Source organism: Rhinatrema bivittatum, chromosome 2 (assembly GCF_901001135.1).
Source record: "Rhinatrema bivittatum chromosome 2, aRhiBiv1.1, whole genome shotgun sequence".
NCBI lineage: Eukaryota > Metazoa > Chordata > Amphibia > Gymnophiona > Rhinatrematidae > Rhinatrema > Rhinatrema bivittatum.
The window spans coordinates 465,478,344-465,497,549 of record NC_042616.1 but is presented as its reverse complement, the minus strand read 5'-3'; the positions used below and the strand labels follow the sequence as shown (position 1 = coordinate 465,497,549).

Sequence of the window (19,206 nt, the reverse complement as noted above, 5' to 3'; positions counted from 1 at the left end):
GAGGGCCATTTCGGTCCACTCCCCAGATCAGAAAACGTTTCTTTCTCTGGGAACCCCTCCCCCCCAAAAAAAAACCCCATCCCAACCCTTTAAATTAACAACCCCCACCCTCCTGACCCCCCCCCAAGACCTGCCGACTTAATTTACTGCAACCCCCCAAGACCTGCCGACTTAATTTACTGCAATCCCCCACACTCCTGACCCCCCCAAGACCTGCCGACTTAATTTACTGCAACCCCCCACCCTCCTGACTCCCCCAAGACCTGCCGACTTAATTTACTGCAACCCCCCACCCTCCTGACCCCCCCCAAGACCTGCCGACTTAATTTACTGCAACCCCCCAAAGACCCTGCCGAATTAATTTACTGCAACCCCCCCGCCCTCCTGACCCCCCCAAAGACCTGCCAAACGTCCCTGGTGGTCCAGGAGCGGTCCGGGAACGATCTCCTGGGCGTGGGCCGTCGGCTGCCAGTAAACAAAATGGCGCCGACGGCCCTTTGCCCTCACTATTTCCACTGAAACCGACCAATAGCAGCGGTCGGTCCCAGTGACATAGTGAGGGCAAAGGGCCATCGGCGCCATTTTGATTACTGGCAGCCGACAGCCGAAGCTGAGGAGATCGTTCCCGGACCGCTCCTGGACCACCAGGGACGTTTGGCAGGTCTTGGGGGGGGTAGGAGGGTGGGGGGTTGCAGTAAATTAAGTCGGCAGGTCTTGGGGGGGTCAGGAGGGTGGGGGGTTGCAGTAAATTAAGTTGGCAGGTCTTGGGGGAGTCAGGAGGGGGGGGGGGGGGGTTGTTAGATTTTTTTTTTTTTTTTTTATATTCGCTCCATAAGACGCACATACATTTTCCCCCCCACTTTGGGGGGAAAAAAAGTGCGTCTTATGGAGCGAAAAATACGGTAAATTTTTTGGGTTCCCTTTTATGGGAGGAAGATGGTATAAAGACTAAAACAGAATAGAAGTAAAATAATAATATGTTCTTCCCCCATCAAGGAATGAGAGACCTGAAATGTTCCAAGGGAATCTTTCTAATTTTTTAGATGATTCCTCTGCAAACGTTATTAATTGGGGTACTTTGTTAGTAATTTTTTATTCTCTTACTGATGTTAATTTAATCATGAAGAAATATTTTGCTAAATATCCAATTAAGTTTCAGGATAAAGATATTAAAAATATTTCCTGACTTGGCTATTTCCACTCAATTAAGGCGTAAAGCCTTTTTGAACTATCAGCAAGAAGTTCTCTCATTGGGATATACTTTTGTCCTTCGATTTCCTTGTAAATGTATTATAAAAAGACAGGATGTTACTTATCTTTTTTCATTCCAGATCAATTAAAAAATTTCATTGGAACAGAATAGATTGCCTACCTCATCCCTACTGTCCAGTTAAAAATAATTGTGGGTATAGGTTCAGTTGAATCAATCTTTATAATATGAATTTCTTGTTTGAAATATTCCCAATATCTGTTAAACCAAGGGAAGAACCCTCCAGGTTGATTGATATATAATGGTGTATGTTGTTTTTATAAATTTGCCTAAGAAATTTATTTGGAAGTTGTTTCTTTAACATGACCATGTGTTTCTGTGTACAAATAATATGTTTCAATTGTATTATTTGAAAAGTGATAAATAAAGAATTAAAAAAAAAAATAATAATAATAATATGGACTTTACCATGCCAGGGTTGGTAACAATCATCCCTTTGCATTCTTCTGCGTACTTCTGCCATTCAAGCTCTTCCCATTGAAGCATATTGCTCAGCTCCTCCTCAGGCACCAAAGCTTTACTGCACCGTAGTAGGTACACAAGACCTGGTGCATCGACAGCACTTCTTTACCGCCATCTTAAAACAGACACAAGCAAAATATAAACACTGTATCTGATAAGTAAACTCACCAGCTCTTCAGCCTGGCCACACACAGAGGACAATATGGTGAGGCAGACACACAGGATGGAGAAATTACTATTTGCCTGATAATTTCCTTTCCTCTAATGAAGTCAGGCCAATCCCCACAAGTGGGTTATGCACATCTACCAGCAAAAGGAGACTGAGTAAAGCCGACTTCATGACATATAGCCCTGCTCCGACATCAGTCCACCAGTATTCTCTGGAAAAGCCAACTGTAGACAAACTGATAATACATGAACATGATTATTAACAATCAACCACTTCATGCTTCCAACCGATAGCGAACACTGAGCTCAAACAAAGCAATGAACATTCATTACACTAAAGTAGCTGGTGAAAAACACCAGTCCTCCAACGCATAGCAGGGGGGTGAACCTAAAGGGTGAACCAAAGGCAAGAATCAGGCAGCCGAGGGCAGGTTGGGAATTGGCCTGCTTTCATTAGAGGAAAGGAAATTATCAGGGAAGTAGTAATTTCTCCTTCCTCTGCACTCAGGCAGACCAATCCCACAGGGCAGGAGGTTGCTCCCGGTCCAGTCAACACCACTCCAAGTATTGCTTCAGATGCCGCTAGACATCCAAGGCATGCAAGAGACAATATTCACTTATTTTATTTTTATTTATTTATTTTATTTAAAGGCTTTTCTATGCCGACATTCGTAAGGCACATCATGCCGGCTTACAATGAACTGATAAGAGGAATACAGAGAACAAAAACCAAATCGTAGATAAAACAAAGAAGTAATTCAAATTTCTAAGAACATAGAACATGCCATACTGGGTCAAACCAAGGGTCCATCAAGCCCAGCATCCTGTTTCCAACAGTGGCCAATCCAGGCCATAAGAACCTGGCAAGTACCCAAAAAATAAGTCTATTCCATGTTACCGTTGCTAGTAATAGCAGTGGCTATTCTCTAAGTCAACTTAATTAATAGCAGGTAATGGATTATCCAATCCTTTTTTAAACACAGCTATACTAACTGCACTAACCACATCCTCTGGCAACAAATTCCAGGACTAATTGTGCGTTGAGTAAAAAAGAACTTTCTCCGATTAGTTTTAAATATGCCATATGCTAACTTCAGGGAGTGCCCCCTAGTCTTTCTATTATCCGAAAGAGTAAATAACCGATTCACATTTATTACGTTCTAGACCTCTCATGATTTTAAACATCTCTATCATATCCCCCCTCAGCTGTCTCTTCTCCAAGCGGAAAAGTCCTAACCTCTTTAGTCTTTCCTCATAGGGGAGCTGTTCCATTCCCCTTATCATTTTGGTAGCTCTTCTCTGTACCTTCTCCTTCCAGCATGGGCAGAGAAACAGACTGTTTCAAATGAAAATCTGAAACCACTTTCGGCATAAAGGAAGGCACAGTCCAAAGGTGTATTGCTCCCAAAGTCACAGGAAGAAAAGGCTCATGACAGTTCGGAAACCTGACATGTGGAACAGATTTCCAATAGAAAAACTGTCTTCAAGATAAGCAGCCACAAAGAGATGACATGTAATGGCCTAAAAGTCGGACCCACCAAAAATTCCAGAAGACCAGATGAAGGTCATACAGAGGCACCGGGAGCCACAAGAAAGGATAAAGATGCTTTAACTCCCTTCAATAAATGGACACATAGGGATGGGAGGATAAAGATCCACCATTGACTCACCCCTGTAACAAGCGAGAGCTTCCACTGAACCTTCAAGAGGTTAAGGGCCAAGCCTTTATGCAATCTTTCCTGCAAAAATTTCAAGATGAATGGAATTTCTCTTTGAGAGGCTGAGAACCTCGCTCCTTACACAGGCCTCGAAAACTCTCCAAACTCAACGTAAGCCAGAGATGTAGAAAATTTCCTGGCCCAAAGCAAAGTGGAAATCACTGTAGCAGAAAAACCACGCTTCAACAACTGAGCCTCTCAAGGGCCAAACCTTAAGACAAAATCAATCGGATCGCCGTGCAGAATGGGTCCTGCTGCAACAGATACTTCTGGAGCAGCAGTCAGAGGACTGCCCATCAGCCAGCTCTGCAAATTGGCATATCACGGCCTCCAGGGCAAATTCAGAGCCACCAAAAATATGGTTTGGCATGACTTGCAATCTTCTAAATTATCCTGCCTATCAGTGGCCAGGGCAGGAAGGCATTATAAACCCCCTACCCTACGTCCACACCTGAAGAAGCACATTGATAACCAGCCTTTCAGATCTCTTTCTGCAACTGAAAAACCATGGAACCTTCACGTTGCCCGGAAGTCGCCAGCAAATCTAGTTATGGGTGACCTCATTGCTCCACTATGAGCTGAAAGGCTTGGTCCGCTAACTCCCATTCTCCTGGGTCCAAGCTCTTCTGTTTTCTCCAGCAACGTGGAGACGGATATGTCTAGAAGATATTGCTCTGCCCATACCATGAGTGCCTCTATCTCCTCTGAACACCTGTTGGCTTTGGATCTGCCTGATGACTGATGAAAGCCCAGTCGTTGCATCACCCTGACATTATCCTGACTGCCTGAGCCTCTAGATGCGCGGTGAAGCACAAGCGCTCAAGCCACATTGCCCATGATTCCAAAAGATTGATGCTCTATGGCATTCAAGCATTCCCACCCCCCCACCACCCTCTTACCACCAAGCTGTCTCTCACCCTCCACTCACCTCTCTCTCAAACACATTCTCTCTCACCCCCCTCATATAGGCTCCCTTCTCTCTGAATCCTACCCTCAAGCAGCCCCCCCAACCCCTCTCTTACCTCCCATGCTACTCTCTCACACCCCCCCTGCTCTCTCTCACCCTCCCCACCCCCCCTCTTACCAACCATGCTCTCTCTCACCCTCCCATCCAAACACATTCTCTCTCACTGGCATTCCCCACACCCCCTCTCCCCTTTACCTCCCATGCTCTCTCTCACACCCTCCTGCTCTCTCACCCTCCCCTCCACTCCCTGAAAACCACACTCTCTCTCACTGGCATGCTGTGAACAGAGCATGTCCTGCGGCACACAGGGGCCTTCCCTTTTCACCATAAACGGCTCGCCGGGCCTTCATCTTCGCCGCGAACGGAGCGTATCACGTGGCACACGTGGGACGCGCTCCGTTCGCAGCATGCCGGTGAGAGAGAATGTGTGTGAGAGAGAAGGGAGGGGTGTGTGAGAGAGGGGAGGATGAGAGACAGCTTGGTTGGTGTGGGGGGATGCTTGAGTGTGGGTTTCAGAGGGAGCCTATATGAGAGGAGGGGTGTGGGGGAAGGGAGGGTGTGAGAGAGAGCATGGGAGGTAAGAGGGGGGGGTGGGGGGATACTTGAGTGTGGATTTCAGAGACAGGGAGCCTATATGAGGAAATTGTGAAGGAGTGTGTATGTGTGTGAGGGATTGGGCTCGTGTGTATGAAAAAGGGATCGTGTGTATGTGAGGGTGCTAGCCTGTGTGAAGGGAGTTGTGTATGTGTGAGACAGAGCCTGTGTCATGAGGGAGAGACATAGGTAGCCTGTGTGAGGATGTATGCGTGAGAGAGAAAGGGAGCTTGTGTGGGTGTGTATGCAAGAGAGAGAGCCCTGTATGAGGGGATGTGTATGTGTATGTGTATTAGAGAGAGGGAGCATGTGTTTGAAAGAGGAGGGATAGAGGGAGCCTTTGTGAGGGGCAGTACTGAGAACAGGGTCAAACTCTGGGACTGGCAATAGAGTGGAAGGGAGAGATACTGGCAGGTGGAGGAGTTGGGGCCTGAGAGGGCAAAGTGGCCAGGAGAGTAGGGAGAGCGAGTGGAAGAGAGACACTCTACAGTGAATTTCTAGGGAAATTCTGCTCAAAATATTTAAATTCTGCATCTTTAAGTAATAACTTTTTTCTGTATTATTTTAAAATGTAATTAAAGACTGTCATGTAAATTGTGTTGTTTTGACTAATATAGTTTGCAGAATTCTACAGAATTTTCAGTTTTTGTGCACAGAATTTTCAGTTTTGTGCACAGAATTCCCCCAGGAGTAGCACTTACATGGCAAGCAGCACAAATCACTAAGTGCTTAGACTTCTTTGACACCAGCACCATACTGTACCGGTTCATTACGCCACCCAAATTAAGTTATGCGCTCAAGAATGCGCTCATTTACGCTCACAATACGTGCTCAAAAAATGCACAGGCTAACAACATAGGCCACAGTCGTAAGCGCACAAATAGGTGTGCATGTGCACATCATTACTACACCGCCGCGCAGCAAGAAAGTGCCCATGAAAACATGCGAAAAGCGCTGTCGCGGCCTACCACATGATCAGAAGATCCAAGCCTGGGAGTGCGGCCTAACCAAAGGCTTGCTCACCCTGTCCAGCCTATGCGACCTCTGCAACTTACTAAACTCCCCAGAGATGTGAGCAGGAAAAGCAACCGACCAACAACGCAGCAAAAGGAAGACCCGATAAGGACGAGATGGTGAAAGAAAACCTCCCTAATCTTTTTTCAACTTTTTTTTTTTTTTTTTAACCTAAGCTCAGCCCTCCCTGGCTGAAGGCAGGAACAGGTCTCAGTCTACAGGGGGAAAGGGTAAAAGCCTTCACCGCTGAGCCTCTTTCTTGGCCTTCAACTGCTTTTATTTTATATTTTTTTTAGTGTTCATGCCTGACTCAAGGCACTCAACTGAGGTATCACCTCAAGAGGCAAACGGTGCTATCCAACTTCTTGTTTTCTCCTAAAAATATTCACTTCTTTCCTTTATTTCTTTTTTCTGATTTACTACAAGCAATCCCCAGTAGGAAAATGCATGTCCACCATCTGCTGGAAACGGAGAATACTGGCAGACTGATGTCTGGGCAGGGCTATAGGTCCGTGATGCAAGCTCTTACTCTGTCTCCATCTGCTGGTAGAGGTACATACCCACTTGTGGGGACTGACCTGCCTGAGAGCAGAGGAAACCAAATTCTTAAACAAGAGAAATATACAGGGTATGAAGTTAAAAGAAAAGTTATATTCCAAGGTCCCTTAATTTTCCTGCAGCAGCCTAAGGATAAATGTAGCAGCAACATGCATGGCATTCAGCAGTAGGGATGTGCATTCGTTTGCAACGAAATAGGAAATAAAGACAATATTTCTTATTCGTTGCTTTTTAGGGGCCGACGAAACAATAGGAAAACCCACAAAATTTTGTGTGGTTTTCTTATCGTTTTTTTGGGGGGGGAAGAAAGGGCACATTAAAAAAAACAACAACAAAAAAACCCCCAAAACCACCCCAACCCTTCAAATTTAATTAATTGCAGCTGCCAACCTGCCACAATGAACTTGGCCGCAATCGTGAGTCTCCGAGCCTAGTGCCGTTGCAAGGATGAGAGAGGGATGTTGCAAAGGTGGACCCTTGGACCGAGATGAGGTTGATGCTACCTGCAGGGAGGAGCCCTGCAGGTCCTTGTCATCGGCTGGCGGAGCCAGCTGGTGAGGAGACCCAAAAGGACCTTCACCAATATCAACCCTCATTCCCTGCAGGTTGAGCCTATGGGTACTGGGGCCAGCTAGACTTAGGCGGTCTCCGAAAATGAACAACTCCACAAAGGGCGAAGGCACGAGTGGAGACAAAGTTCCTTGGGTTGAGAAAGGCAGCGATCCAACAAATCCAAAGGTGTACCAGGAGTCGGAACAGGCGGTAATCCAACAAAGTACAGAATGATCCAATGTCAAGGCCAGAGAAGCAATCCAATAAGGACAAGGACTGGGACACGGAGTCAGGAACAAAATGTCAGGCAACTAGCTACTCACAAGAAGCTCAATCTGTTACTGAAGCAAAGTACTACAGGCAGGGATGGGCTTAAGTAGTCAGAAGGGCTGACGTCATCAGAGGGAGCTGCGGGAATTTTCCCCACCGTGGCCCCTTTAAGTTCCGTGAAGAGGCGCACATGCATGCCTAGGGAGTTGCTGGTGGAGCCAGACGTCGGTGGCATGAGCAGCGGCTCCGGGCCGTGAGGAAGCTCGACCTTGGCAATGGCTCCCTGCCACTGCAAGGGAAGTCAGGGCTGAACCAGGGTAGTGCCAGGTAAGTGCGACCGGCCCCCGAGCTCTGCAGCAGGCGTGCGCAACAGGGAAGCTGCAGAAGGCATTGAGAACCTTACGATTTAGGCCACAATCCTGACATCAGGTCTGGAGCAGGGGCCATATAAAAAAACTTTTAACGCTGCAGACCCAGAGCAGCCACTCAACAGATTTCCCAAACAGTCGCGTGGCAGGAAATTCCCGCAGCCACATTCTTAGCTGACTGCTCTGCGCCATGATGACTGCAGCTCAGGCAAACAGCTGAGTGCTGCCTTCTTACCGCTGCGGGGGCCAGGGGAAGCCTTGGGACACAATTTCTGCAGCAGTGGATGGCAGCAGCAATAGGGCCCTTTCTTCTTCCCGTGTGCCCGGTAAACATTACTTCCTCTTCTGGGCCGCAGGAGCGGGAAGAAGAAAAGGCCATGTTGCTGTTGTCGGCTTCCACAAACACTGCTGCCATTCCACTCTGGGCTTGAATGTGCTGAAAGCATGGGCAGGAACGGGAGCAGTGTTCGTTGAAGAATTGTGCACGTCTCGCTGGGGTGAGGAGAGGGAAGAAAGAGCAGTGCGAGACCAGGAAGTGCGCGACACCTGCCGGTGCTTGGCAACACACTGGTGTGTCATGACACAACAGTTGAGAACCGCTGCTTTAATCAATTACCAATAAAGAAGAGAACACAGACTCGTAGGCAATGACTTTTTAATTTCCTCCAGAGTGTCTCATGGAAGTTTTATCAAATACTGAAAATTCAGACATACTGTATCATCCTTATCCAAAAGAACTCTAATAGATTGTGATTTCCACTCATTAAGCCATGATTACCCAGATGCTCAGTAATTCTGTTATTAACAATTGTTTCCACCATTTTTTCTGGCACCGACTGAGGTCTGTGATTTCCAAGATCACCCCGGAGCACATTTTATAAACCGGCCTTTCAGGGGGGGGTCTGATTTACTAATAGGTCAATTTTCCAAAGACCTATACACCTAATTTTGGAGGTAATTTTCAAAAAAAATTCTGCACGTAAAAAGGAAAATTAGTTCTTACCTGCTAATTTTCGTTTCTGTAGTACCACAGATCAGTTCAGACTGTGGGTTATGCCTCCCTTCCAGCAGATGGAGACAGAGAAAAACTTGAAGGGCACCACCTCTTAACCTGATGTGCCGCCTACATCTCCTCAGTATAAAGATTATCCAAGCAGAAACGAGTATGGAAAATGGATCAAGCAAAGACCAAACAGAGAACTTTGAACTAACAGTGGCAGAAAAAAAGCCAAATACTAAACTCTGAATGAGAGGAAAACCTGTAGCCTTCTTCTGAGGTTTTCTGCAGCCACCACGACTATTAGAGCGGACTCTCAATAAAACAACTCAGTAAATAACCCCTAGAAAGAGAGGGCGTCTGGACTGATCCGTGGTACTACAGGAACGAAAATTAGCAGGTAAGAACCAATTTTCCTTTCCCTGTACGTACCCGGATCAGTCCAGACTGTGGGATGTACCAAAGCTTCCCTATATCGGGTGGGACATCGAGAGTCCTGCTCGAATGACACCACCTCCAAAGTCGTTGACATCCGGAGCCTGGACGTCTAAATGATAGTGTCGAGCAAATGTATGTAGTGTCTTCCAGGTGGCTGCCCTTCAGATTTCTTGCAGCGATACCAACTGACATTCAGCCCACGAAGCCGCCTGGGAGCGAATCAAGTGGGCTTTTAACCCCTCGGGGACGGGCCAGCCTCGACAAATGTAAGCAGACGAAATAGCTTCTTTCAACCATAGTGCAACTGTCGCCTTAGACGCTTTATGACCCTTCTTAGCACCGCTCCACAAGACGAACAAGTGATCCAAAACCCGGAACGGATTGGTGACCTCCAAATAGCACTAAAGAGCCCTCCGAACATCCAGGCGCTTCACTTCCCTCGCATAGGTGCATCCAGAGAGATATGTGAAAAGGCCAGGAGCTCCACTGATTGACTTAAATGGAAGGCCGAGACCAACTTTGGTAAAAAGAAAGGCACCGCCCTAAGAGAAACTCCTGAATCCAAAATTCACAAGAAAGGCTCCCTGCAAGAAAGGGCCTGGATCTCTGAAATCCTGCGAGCTGAGCAGATTACCACCATAAACAGTTTTCAAAGTGAGGTCCTTTAGCGTGGCACGCTTAAGAGGTTCAAAGGGTGGTTCACACAAGACCCTAAGCACCAAATTAAGGCTCCAGGAAGGACATATAGGATGGATGGGAGGATTCAGATGCTTTGCTCCCCTGAGAAAAAGCACCACGTCCGGATGTGACGCCAGCGTCTTGCCTTGAACCTTGTCAACAAGAGACCCCCAAGGCAGCCACTTGGACCCGGAGAGAATTAACAGACAACCCATTGGCTAAGTCCCTTTGCAAGAACGCCAAAATGTGCACCACTGAAGATTGTGGGGGAGAACGCCCTGCTCGCAACACCACGTCTCGAAGACTCTCCAAATCCTGACATAGGACAGTGAGGTAGAGGTCTTCCTGGATTGCAGAAGAGTAGTAATCACATCTTCCGAATACCCCTTCTTTCTCAATTGCTGCCGTTCAAAAGCCAGACCGCTAGACAAAAGCGATCTGCCTGGTAGAAAAATATAGGGCCTTGACGAAGTAGATTTGGAAGTTGCCCGAGCCTCAGGTGACTGTCTACCACAAGACTGACGAGATCCACAAACCATGGACGCTGGGGCCACTCTGGCGCCACTAGAATCACTTTCCTTGGATGAATCTCTATGCGTCTGAGGATCTTGCCGACCAGAGGCCAGAGAGGGAAGGCATATAGGAGTATGGAGGTCGGTCACAGAATCACTAGTGCATCCACTCCCTCTGCGTCATGTTCCCTTCTGCGACTGAAGAAGCAACGAGTTTTGGCATTTCTTTGCATTGCCATCAAATCCAGGTGGGGAGGTCCTCATCTGCTCGAGACGAGGTCCATCGCTTGGTCGTAAAGTTCCCACTCTCTTGGATCTATCTGCTGCCGACTCAAGAAATCCGCCTGAACATTGTCAGTTCCTGCGATGAGGCATGCTGCAAGAAACATATAGAAACATAGAAACATAGAAATGACTGCAGAAGAAGACCAAACATCCCATCCAGTCTGCCCAGCGAGCTTTCACACTTATTTTTTCTCATACTTATCTCATACTCTTGGCCTTTATTAGTAACTTTTTGGTTCTGGAGTTACATGCAGTGCTGGAGCTGCATGTAAGTGAAGTATCTAGCTTAACTGGTTAGGGATAGTAACTGCTGCAATAAGCAAGCTACTCCCACGCTTATTTGTTTACCCAGCCTGTGCCATTCAGTCCTTGTTGGTTGTTGTCTGAATATAATTCCTCTTTTCAGGTGACTCTCTTCCCAAGCCATGAGCTGCTCCGTTTCAAAGGCCACTGCCTGGCTCTTGGTGCCGCCCTGATGGTTGATGTAGGCCATCGTCGTCGCATTGTCGGACAGGACTCTGACCGCCCAGTTGTGGAGAAGCGGCAGGATGTGCCGAAGCACCAACCAAACTGCCTTGGTTTCCAAGCGATTGATTGACCAGTTCGCCTCCTCCAATGACCACCAGCCCTGAACTGATCGGGATTGGCAGACTGCTCCCCAGCCGGAGAGACTGGCATCCGTGGTCACTACTACCCACTGTGGGACTTCGAGGTTCATGCTGCGAGTCAGGTGTTCTCGGACCAGCCACCAGCCAAGACTGGACCTGGCGGAATCGGTGAGAGGTAAGGGGACCTGAAATTCCTCAGACTTTGAATCCCAACGAGAAAGTAATGCTCATTGCAATGGTCTCATATGAGCAAAGGCCCAGGGAACCAACTCCAAGGTGAATGCCTTGGAACCAAGGACCTGCAAATAGTCCCAGGCTTTGGGTAGTGGAAGCAACAAGAGACAACGGACCTGCTGTGTCAATTTGGCGATCTGATCTGGTGGAAGAAACACCTTTCTTCGACAGGTGTCGAACTGGGCTCCCAAGAAGTCCAACGTCTAAGACGGGAGGAGTCTGCTCTTGGTATGATTGACAACCCAACCAAAAGATTCCAGAAGACTTATGATCTTGATGACAGCCTCCTCACAGAGGGCCCTCGACTTCACTCAGATGAGCCAGTCGTCTAGGTACGGGTGAATCAGAATACCTTCCCTCCAAAGGGCTGCTGCCACAACCACCATCGCTTTGGTGAAAGTGCGAGGCGCCGTAGCCAGACCGAAAGGCAGGGCGCAGAACTGGAAATACATACCGAGGATCATGAAGCAAAGAAACTTCTGGTGATCCTCGCAGATGGGTATATGCAACTATGCCTCCGTCAGATCCAGGGAAGCCAGAAACTCGCTGCTGCAGACCTTTGCAATGACCGAGTGGAGAGTCTCCATCCGGAAATGCGGAACTTTGAGTGCCCTGTTCATCTTCTTCATGTCGAGGATTGGCTGGAAGGAGCCCTCCTTTTTGGGGACTACAAAATAGCCAAGACTGGACCTGGCGGAATCGTTTTGTTTTGTCTGTAAACGGGCTGGGGATTAGGAAGAGGGAGGGACCAGACCACCTGTAATCCCCCCAGGTGCCTTACCTCCGAGGAGCTCCGCGGGGGTCACCAACCCCAGCTTCTTAAACCTACTACCAGGGGGGTGGTCCCCCTAGGAGCTGCCTACCCCTTGGGAGATTGTGCCTGCTTGATCCTCTCTCTTTTTTTTTTTTAAAAGGAGATTGCCTTAACCCTAAAACAGGTCAAGACCGCAGGGTTTGCACTACCTCCATCTGCTGGAGACAGAGAAATACTGAGGAGATGCAGGCAGCACACCAGGTTGAGAGGGGGTGCCCTTCAAGTTTTTGTCTGTCTCCATCTGCTGGAAGAGAGGCATAATCCACAGTCTGGACTGATCCGGGTACGTACAGGGAACACTGTATATGCACAGAAGTGGCCTTTTACAAAAACTGCCTGTTTGATATTTATTTATTTATTTATAATTTTTTTATATACCGCCGCTCATCAAAGATATCACGTCGGTGTACAGTGAACAGGAACTTACGCCGGAGCGTTATACATTTAACAGGGTTATATAAGCGTTATACATTTAACAAAGGTAAGTATATAAATATTTGAACATAAAACAAGTAGAATCTTTTAAAAACAGAACTATCATTTAGGTGTAACTTAACTGAGCTGAGTTAAACAGAACTGGAAAGTAAAGGGATTCTAGGAAATTAGGTATGAGGTTAGGCACAGGTTAGGAGGAGATGGAGTTCTAAATTAGAGGTGATAAGAGGGGGGAGAAAGCAGCTATGATATGATATGATATGATATGATATGCAGCTAAACTTATGTATATCATGTTCACATGTAACTTTACCTGAAATGGACGCAGATATTCCCAGGAGCAGAGCTGGGGCAGGGTTTTGACGTAGATGCATTATTGTGTAAAATACGACTATATGGGAATACATTTTCCAGATAATTTTGTGCGCACCAAATAGCAGGTGCAACTTATGCAGAGCAGATTTGGTAGGATAATTTTCAAAGTGGACTTCTGCAATAAAGTTTGCTTGAAAATTGGGGTAGCATGTGTGCATATTTGTGACAAGTTATGCAATACGTTTGAAAATTTTCCCACCCTAAGAGTTATGCGCCTGAAGACTGAATTTGTGCCCCTTCTGAGTTCCTAAATTTAGGTCCCTAAATTCACAAGGCGTCTTAAAAGTGGGCAGGGTTAGTGGAGTGAAGGTAAATGCTCAGTGTGGGCACCAAACACAGGCACCTCAATGGCAAATCAATGGCAAATCTGAATGTAGGTGTCTAAGTTTTAGGCATCTATAATGTCATTTAGACACAGATATTCGGTCCAAGATTTAGGTGCCTAAACTTGGATCGGTAAAGGCACCTTATCTAGACACCTAACTTACAGGCCGATTCAGTACAGTGCGCTCAGGCAGAGCGCACCATTAGCCCCCATTTGGATGCGCAATTTCGACGTGCTATTACCCCTTATACAGGAAGGGGTAATAGCAAGTGGAAAACGCGCGGCCAACCCCCCCAAAACTAATAGCGCGCTCAACATGCAAATGCAAGTTGATGAGCCTATTAGTTAGTCCCGCTCGATACAGAAAGTAAAACGTGCAGCCAAGCTGCACATTTTACTCTCAGAAATTAACACCTGCCCAAAGGCAGGAGTTAATTTCAGCCAGCACCAGGTAAGTGTACAGAAAAGCAGAAAAAAACTGCTTTTCTGTACACCCTCTGACTTAATATCATAGCGATATTAAGTCAGAGGCCCCAAAAATAAATAAATAAATAAATAATTAAAAATCTGCCCGCGGCCCAGAAAACGGATGCTCAATTTTGCCGGCGTCCATTTTCTGAACCCGTGGCTGTCAGTGGGTTCGACAACCAATGCCGGCAAAATTAAGCGTCGGCTGTCAAACCCACTGACTGCCGCCGCTTCTGCCAATAAGGGGGCGCTAGGGATGCTCTAGTGTCCCTAGCGCCTCCTTATTAGCGCGGGCCCTCATTTGCATACTGAATCGCGCACCCAGGAGAGTGGCAAGGGCGAGCGTTGGGAGAGCGGGCGCTCGCCTCGGAGTGCCGGCTCTCTCGCGCATTTTACTGAATCGACCCGTTAGGAACTTAAAGTTAGGTTCTGAGTGTCCTCTACGGCTTTCCCCTATTCTGCGTCTATGGGAAAATAATTGGTGAATCAGGGCCAAAATTTAAAGGATTTTGCTGAACACACATATTAAATAGAGCTTAACCGTATATCCTCTCTCCCTTTACCTATTCCCTTTCAGGCCTTCAAAGTGCATTATTCTTCAGATCCTGTTTCTTTCACACACACAGTTATCTTAAACTGTGATCCATCAGCTTCATTACTTCTAAGTATAACCTGCCTGAGGAAATCACCAACTAAGCTGAATTTTAGCTTTTGACTCCACAGCTTCCTCCTGTTCCTTCATACTTCCAGCTCAGTTTGAACTAGGCTTAAAGATCTACCTCCAGAAGCCTTCATTTGAAATACCTGGGGATTTTTCCCCTATTTTATATCCCCTCTATTCCTGTTTCCTCTCCTCCCCTTCCCACCCCCAAAACCATGCCAAGTCTGGACAATCCTTGGCCAGGGACCAAGCACCAGGGCTCCTTCTATATGCCTGCAATCATGGGCTCTGAATCACGCCACTAGGTGTCACCCTTCAGCAATGACCATGAATCCGCCCTCCCAAGGGTTTGTGAATGCTGCTTCTGCAGCACCCTTGACCCCCACTTGACCCCGAGAGTGAAAGACCCAATTCGGAAAGCGAACAAGGGACGTTCCACATGACAATGCATAGCACTGCCACTGAGCCAGCAAGTCGGTCCATTGAACTGGTTTCTATGGGGGGTGGATAAAAAAAACATATTGGTTCTCAGCAGCCTTCAATCAGTTTCTCCCTTTTCATTCAAGCTGAGTGGCTATCTAATATGTCTAATATGAACATGTTATGAGGAAGAGGAGGTTCTATGTGACGTTGGATTCTGTATGCACAGAACTGCAGAACATCGGAGGCCACAGCCATTCAGATGAAAGCTTCACTTGCACAGAATAGCCATCTGCTAAACACATCAAACCACAGGAGATACAAGCCACTATTGTCATGCACAAGTTCTAAGTCAAAGCAGAAGCACTAGGTGGGGGGTTTCAAATATTCACTTGCCTGCAACTTCCTCTCTACTCATCTTAAGAACAAACCTTACTCCTCCTAGATCTTATTTCTTTACATATCCTAGAATATTTTAAAAGTATACTTTTATTTTTAAACTTACATTGTTTAATTCTTATATTGTTTGTTTTATTTTGGAGGGAAGGGGAGCGCAGAAGGAAAAGCTTTAAAAAAAACTTAAAAACAAACCTCTGATGCAAATGCAAATCAGAACCAAAAAATGAGGGGGAAAGTTCGTTTCCATGTGCAGCTAAACTATTTAAATGATTAAAAAAAAAGGAAATTAGCAGCACTGTTCCTTTAAAGCAATTTTGGCATATGCAATGTCCAAAATTGATATGACCATTAAACATTGCGCTTGACATACAACTTAGATTAACTAATTGAAATGGAACAATAAGCACATTCTGGCCTGCTTAAATAATACATGAACTTACTTAGTCTGGCAAATAATTGAAAAACAAATTTGGAGAACCACAAGTTATCTATTTACCTGTTGCCTTCATTCACTTTATCATTGATTTTATGACAGCTATTAAAAGCCTTTGGACATTATGTAGCCTTCCCAGGCAAGATGGAGGGCTTTTATTGGACACTTATGGATGTGCAGAGCAAACTACTGAAGGAATAATGGAAATGGCTGGAGAGCTAAACGACGCTTCAGGGACTATTTTATAAAAAGCTGAAATTATAATTCAGCTTTACATCTCACATAGTCTTGAGTGTCTCTTGCTTTGCAGCATGGATATTTGCATGAAAGAATTATCACTATGGTTTCAAAGAGGCTGCTGTGCGGAGTTTGGCTGACGTGATGTGAAATGCAGAGCCCTTTCCTACCCCTCCACCCCCACCCTCTGTTGATGCTTCCCATTTTCTAGAGATGTGCATTCCAATTCTTGTCCCTCAAAAAAAAAATATGACAGGCTCTAAGTCTTTGGGTACAAATTTCATTATGCATTTTTCTTATTTATCTATATCTACCTATCTTTTCCGGTCTTCTGTAAGTTCTCCATAGCTGTATTTTCTTTCTACTGTATTTCTTTTTTTGTTCTATGTTCTTTTTTGGAGTAATTTTTCTTGGCAAATTAGATGTTTGTATTCTGATTGAAAATGCAATAAATAGAACATAAAAAAAGAAATAGAGAAGTACTCATTACTATTGCCTTTTGTTTCTGGAGCTTTTTAGGTGGTGAGGCACAGATCTGAGCTTTTCACCAGAGTGGGTGGCGCTGCCCTTGTCCCACTCTGTGCACAGAGGCTGGCACATGGTGTGCAAAGCAGGTATAGCGACAGTGAAATCCAGCCAGAGCATGCAGGATATTCTGAAGAGTTAGGAATAAAAAGTCTCTTGGACTTTCTCTGAATTCTGCATAGTTATCCACTGTCCTTTGCTCTGAAGTGGCCATCACCATATCCTAGAGCCTCATAAGCAGGCCACATATTCAGATAGCCCTATCTTGGCCAGAAGTCATCCGTGGATGTTTCTCCTCTGCACTGAGACCAATTCATTTTTTCCTCACCCACAAGAGCGTAATGGAGGAGAGTCTTTTTCAATGGAAAGGAGGCTCTAGATCGAGGGGGTCATGAGATGAGGTTGAGAGGGGGTAGAGACTCCAGAGTAATCTTAGGAAATATTTTTTTTTACAGAGAGGTTGGTGGATGTGTGGAACAATGGAGTCAAAAACAGTATCTGAATTCAAGAAAGCATGGGATAAGTACAGGAGATCTCTAAGGAAGTGATGACAATTATAATGCTCAATTAATCGGTCGGATGGGCAGACTGGCTAGGCCATATGGTCTTTTTTCTGCTGTCATGTTTCTGTGTTTTTTCCTTTGATCTATGTCCCTCCTTTAATGTTTTGCTCTCGCCTGCTGAACTCTCTTTGATCTCCTATTTCTCACTGGCACCCTCCCCCCCTTCCTCTTTTCCTTCATCTGTTCTCTGTTCCTCCTGCCCTTCTCCTCCCCAACTCAAGTTGTAAAATAGTGAGTTAAAATGCAAGCAAACTCTGTCTTTATGTGGGGGAAGAGGGAGATAGGAAGCTATTACCTCATGTGCTCCTCCTGCAGCCTACTGATTATGAGCACAGGGGCTGATAAATAATAGGCCAGGAGAGAAGCAAAGCCCTAAGGAAATGCTTCCTGCCCCCCTTCTCTCCCCACCATGGCCCACTTGTGCTGGCGATAGCTCTCCAACCCACACCTCCCGAACTCTAGATATCTGCAGTATAAACAAACTGCCTAAAAAATACTTAAACCCATTTCTCCTGTTCAACGGGAGTGCAGCTCTACAGAATCAGTAAGGCTGAATGGTTTCTTTTGCCTTTAAAACAGTTATTTCTAAAAGATCAATTCCTAATTTGAACATTTCCCAGTGCATTTAATGCTTATAAACACCACCAGATTAACAGCACTGGTAAGCTAAGTCCTTCATTTAACCCCAGCAAAGTTACAGCGTACGATACGGGAGTTTTAAGCTCCTGCAGCCTGCCCTGCCAGGGAGCCTCATCCCGGCTCTGGGGGGAAGTACCTCATGATGTGAGAGGATAATTCGGTGTCCAGGCCTGTGCAAGTCTCTGGCCCCTCTGCTGAGACTGCCAACTGGTGCTGCTGGATTTACCAATGCAGACACCTGCTCAATGGGAAATGGATTAAGGTCACTGAATGGTAATAATGACTTCTGGAGCCGGACTGACTTCTGATCTAGATGGACTTTGTAACTCTGTGCGAATCCCCCCTCCCCCCAAGACATCTAGTCCTTGAAACAAAGAGCAATCCACTGGTTTGAGGCAAAAAGAGAGCAATCCTTTATTGCAGTGCTGCATGGAATAGGAACCAATAGCTAATTACGCTCTCTGACCACACCCAAAAAAAAAAAAAAAAGTAATAAAAATCTGTTTTATGAGGAAAAATACGTATATGTTTGTTTTGTAAGTATAAGATGTGATTTAGGCAACACAATAAAAGTTTGCTATAATGAGGCTGACATTTCACTTCTGGGTAAGAAGATGGATTGTGGTTCACTTTTATGCCCTATCTCCCAGCAAGAAAGAAAAGGCTTACCTGGAAGAAACCTCACAAATCGTGGCATGAAGTGAAACCTCTGACAGCTTGAACTCTCCTCAAAGAAAGGACCTAACAAAACACACAAGAATTAAAACAAACTGAATCAGATCCTCCTTTGAAAACCGGATCATGACCAGCTAATATCACAATCAAAGTAATTCTTTCACAGTGTTTCTTCTCACAGCAGATTCTGCTGGTTCCTGGCACGACTGTTGCAAAGCAGAGGGTGATACCTGACTTGGCTTCAGAGATGCAAGCTATTTGAAAGCAGTACCTATGATTCTGGGCACCAGGCTCAAAATACATTTTCAAAAGAAAACTGTATAAGCAGAGCAGAGCATAACTCAATGACACCGGAGATACAGCTCAGTACAGGCTTTTTAGCATTAAATTCACATGCCCAGCGAAACAGTCTTATGGTGAAATGCAGTCTAGGCTGGGATGACAGAAACTAGAGCACTTTACACTCTTCCCTTCAGTTTCTGCTGTAAAAAAGACATTTTCCAGAACTATTTATTTTCAGTCTGAATTACTTGCTTCTTGAGTC

The 19,206-nt window shown here is 45.9% G+C and overlaps 1 protein-coding gene across 1 annotated transcript in view; it reads right to left on the bottom strand.

Annotated features, from left to right (window-relative positions):
• Window positions 1–19,206, bottom strand: part of DROSHA (drosha ribonuclease III) — a 401,585-nt gene that overhangs the window by 227,479 nt on the left and 154,900 nt on the right. Inside the window, 3 exon segments of the mRNA XM_029587136.1 lie at window positions 1,679–1,809; window positions 1,812–1,847; window positions 18,657–18,728. Of these exon segments, the coding sequence (XP_029442996.1) occupies window positions 1,679–1,809; window positions 1,812–1,847; window positions 18,657–18,728 (239 nt within the window).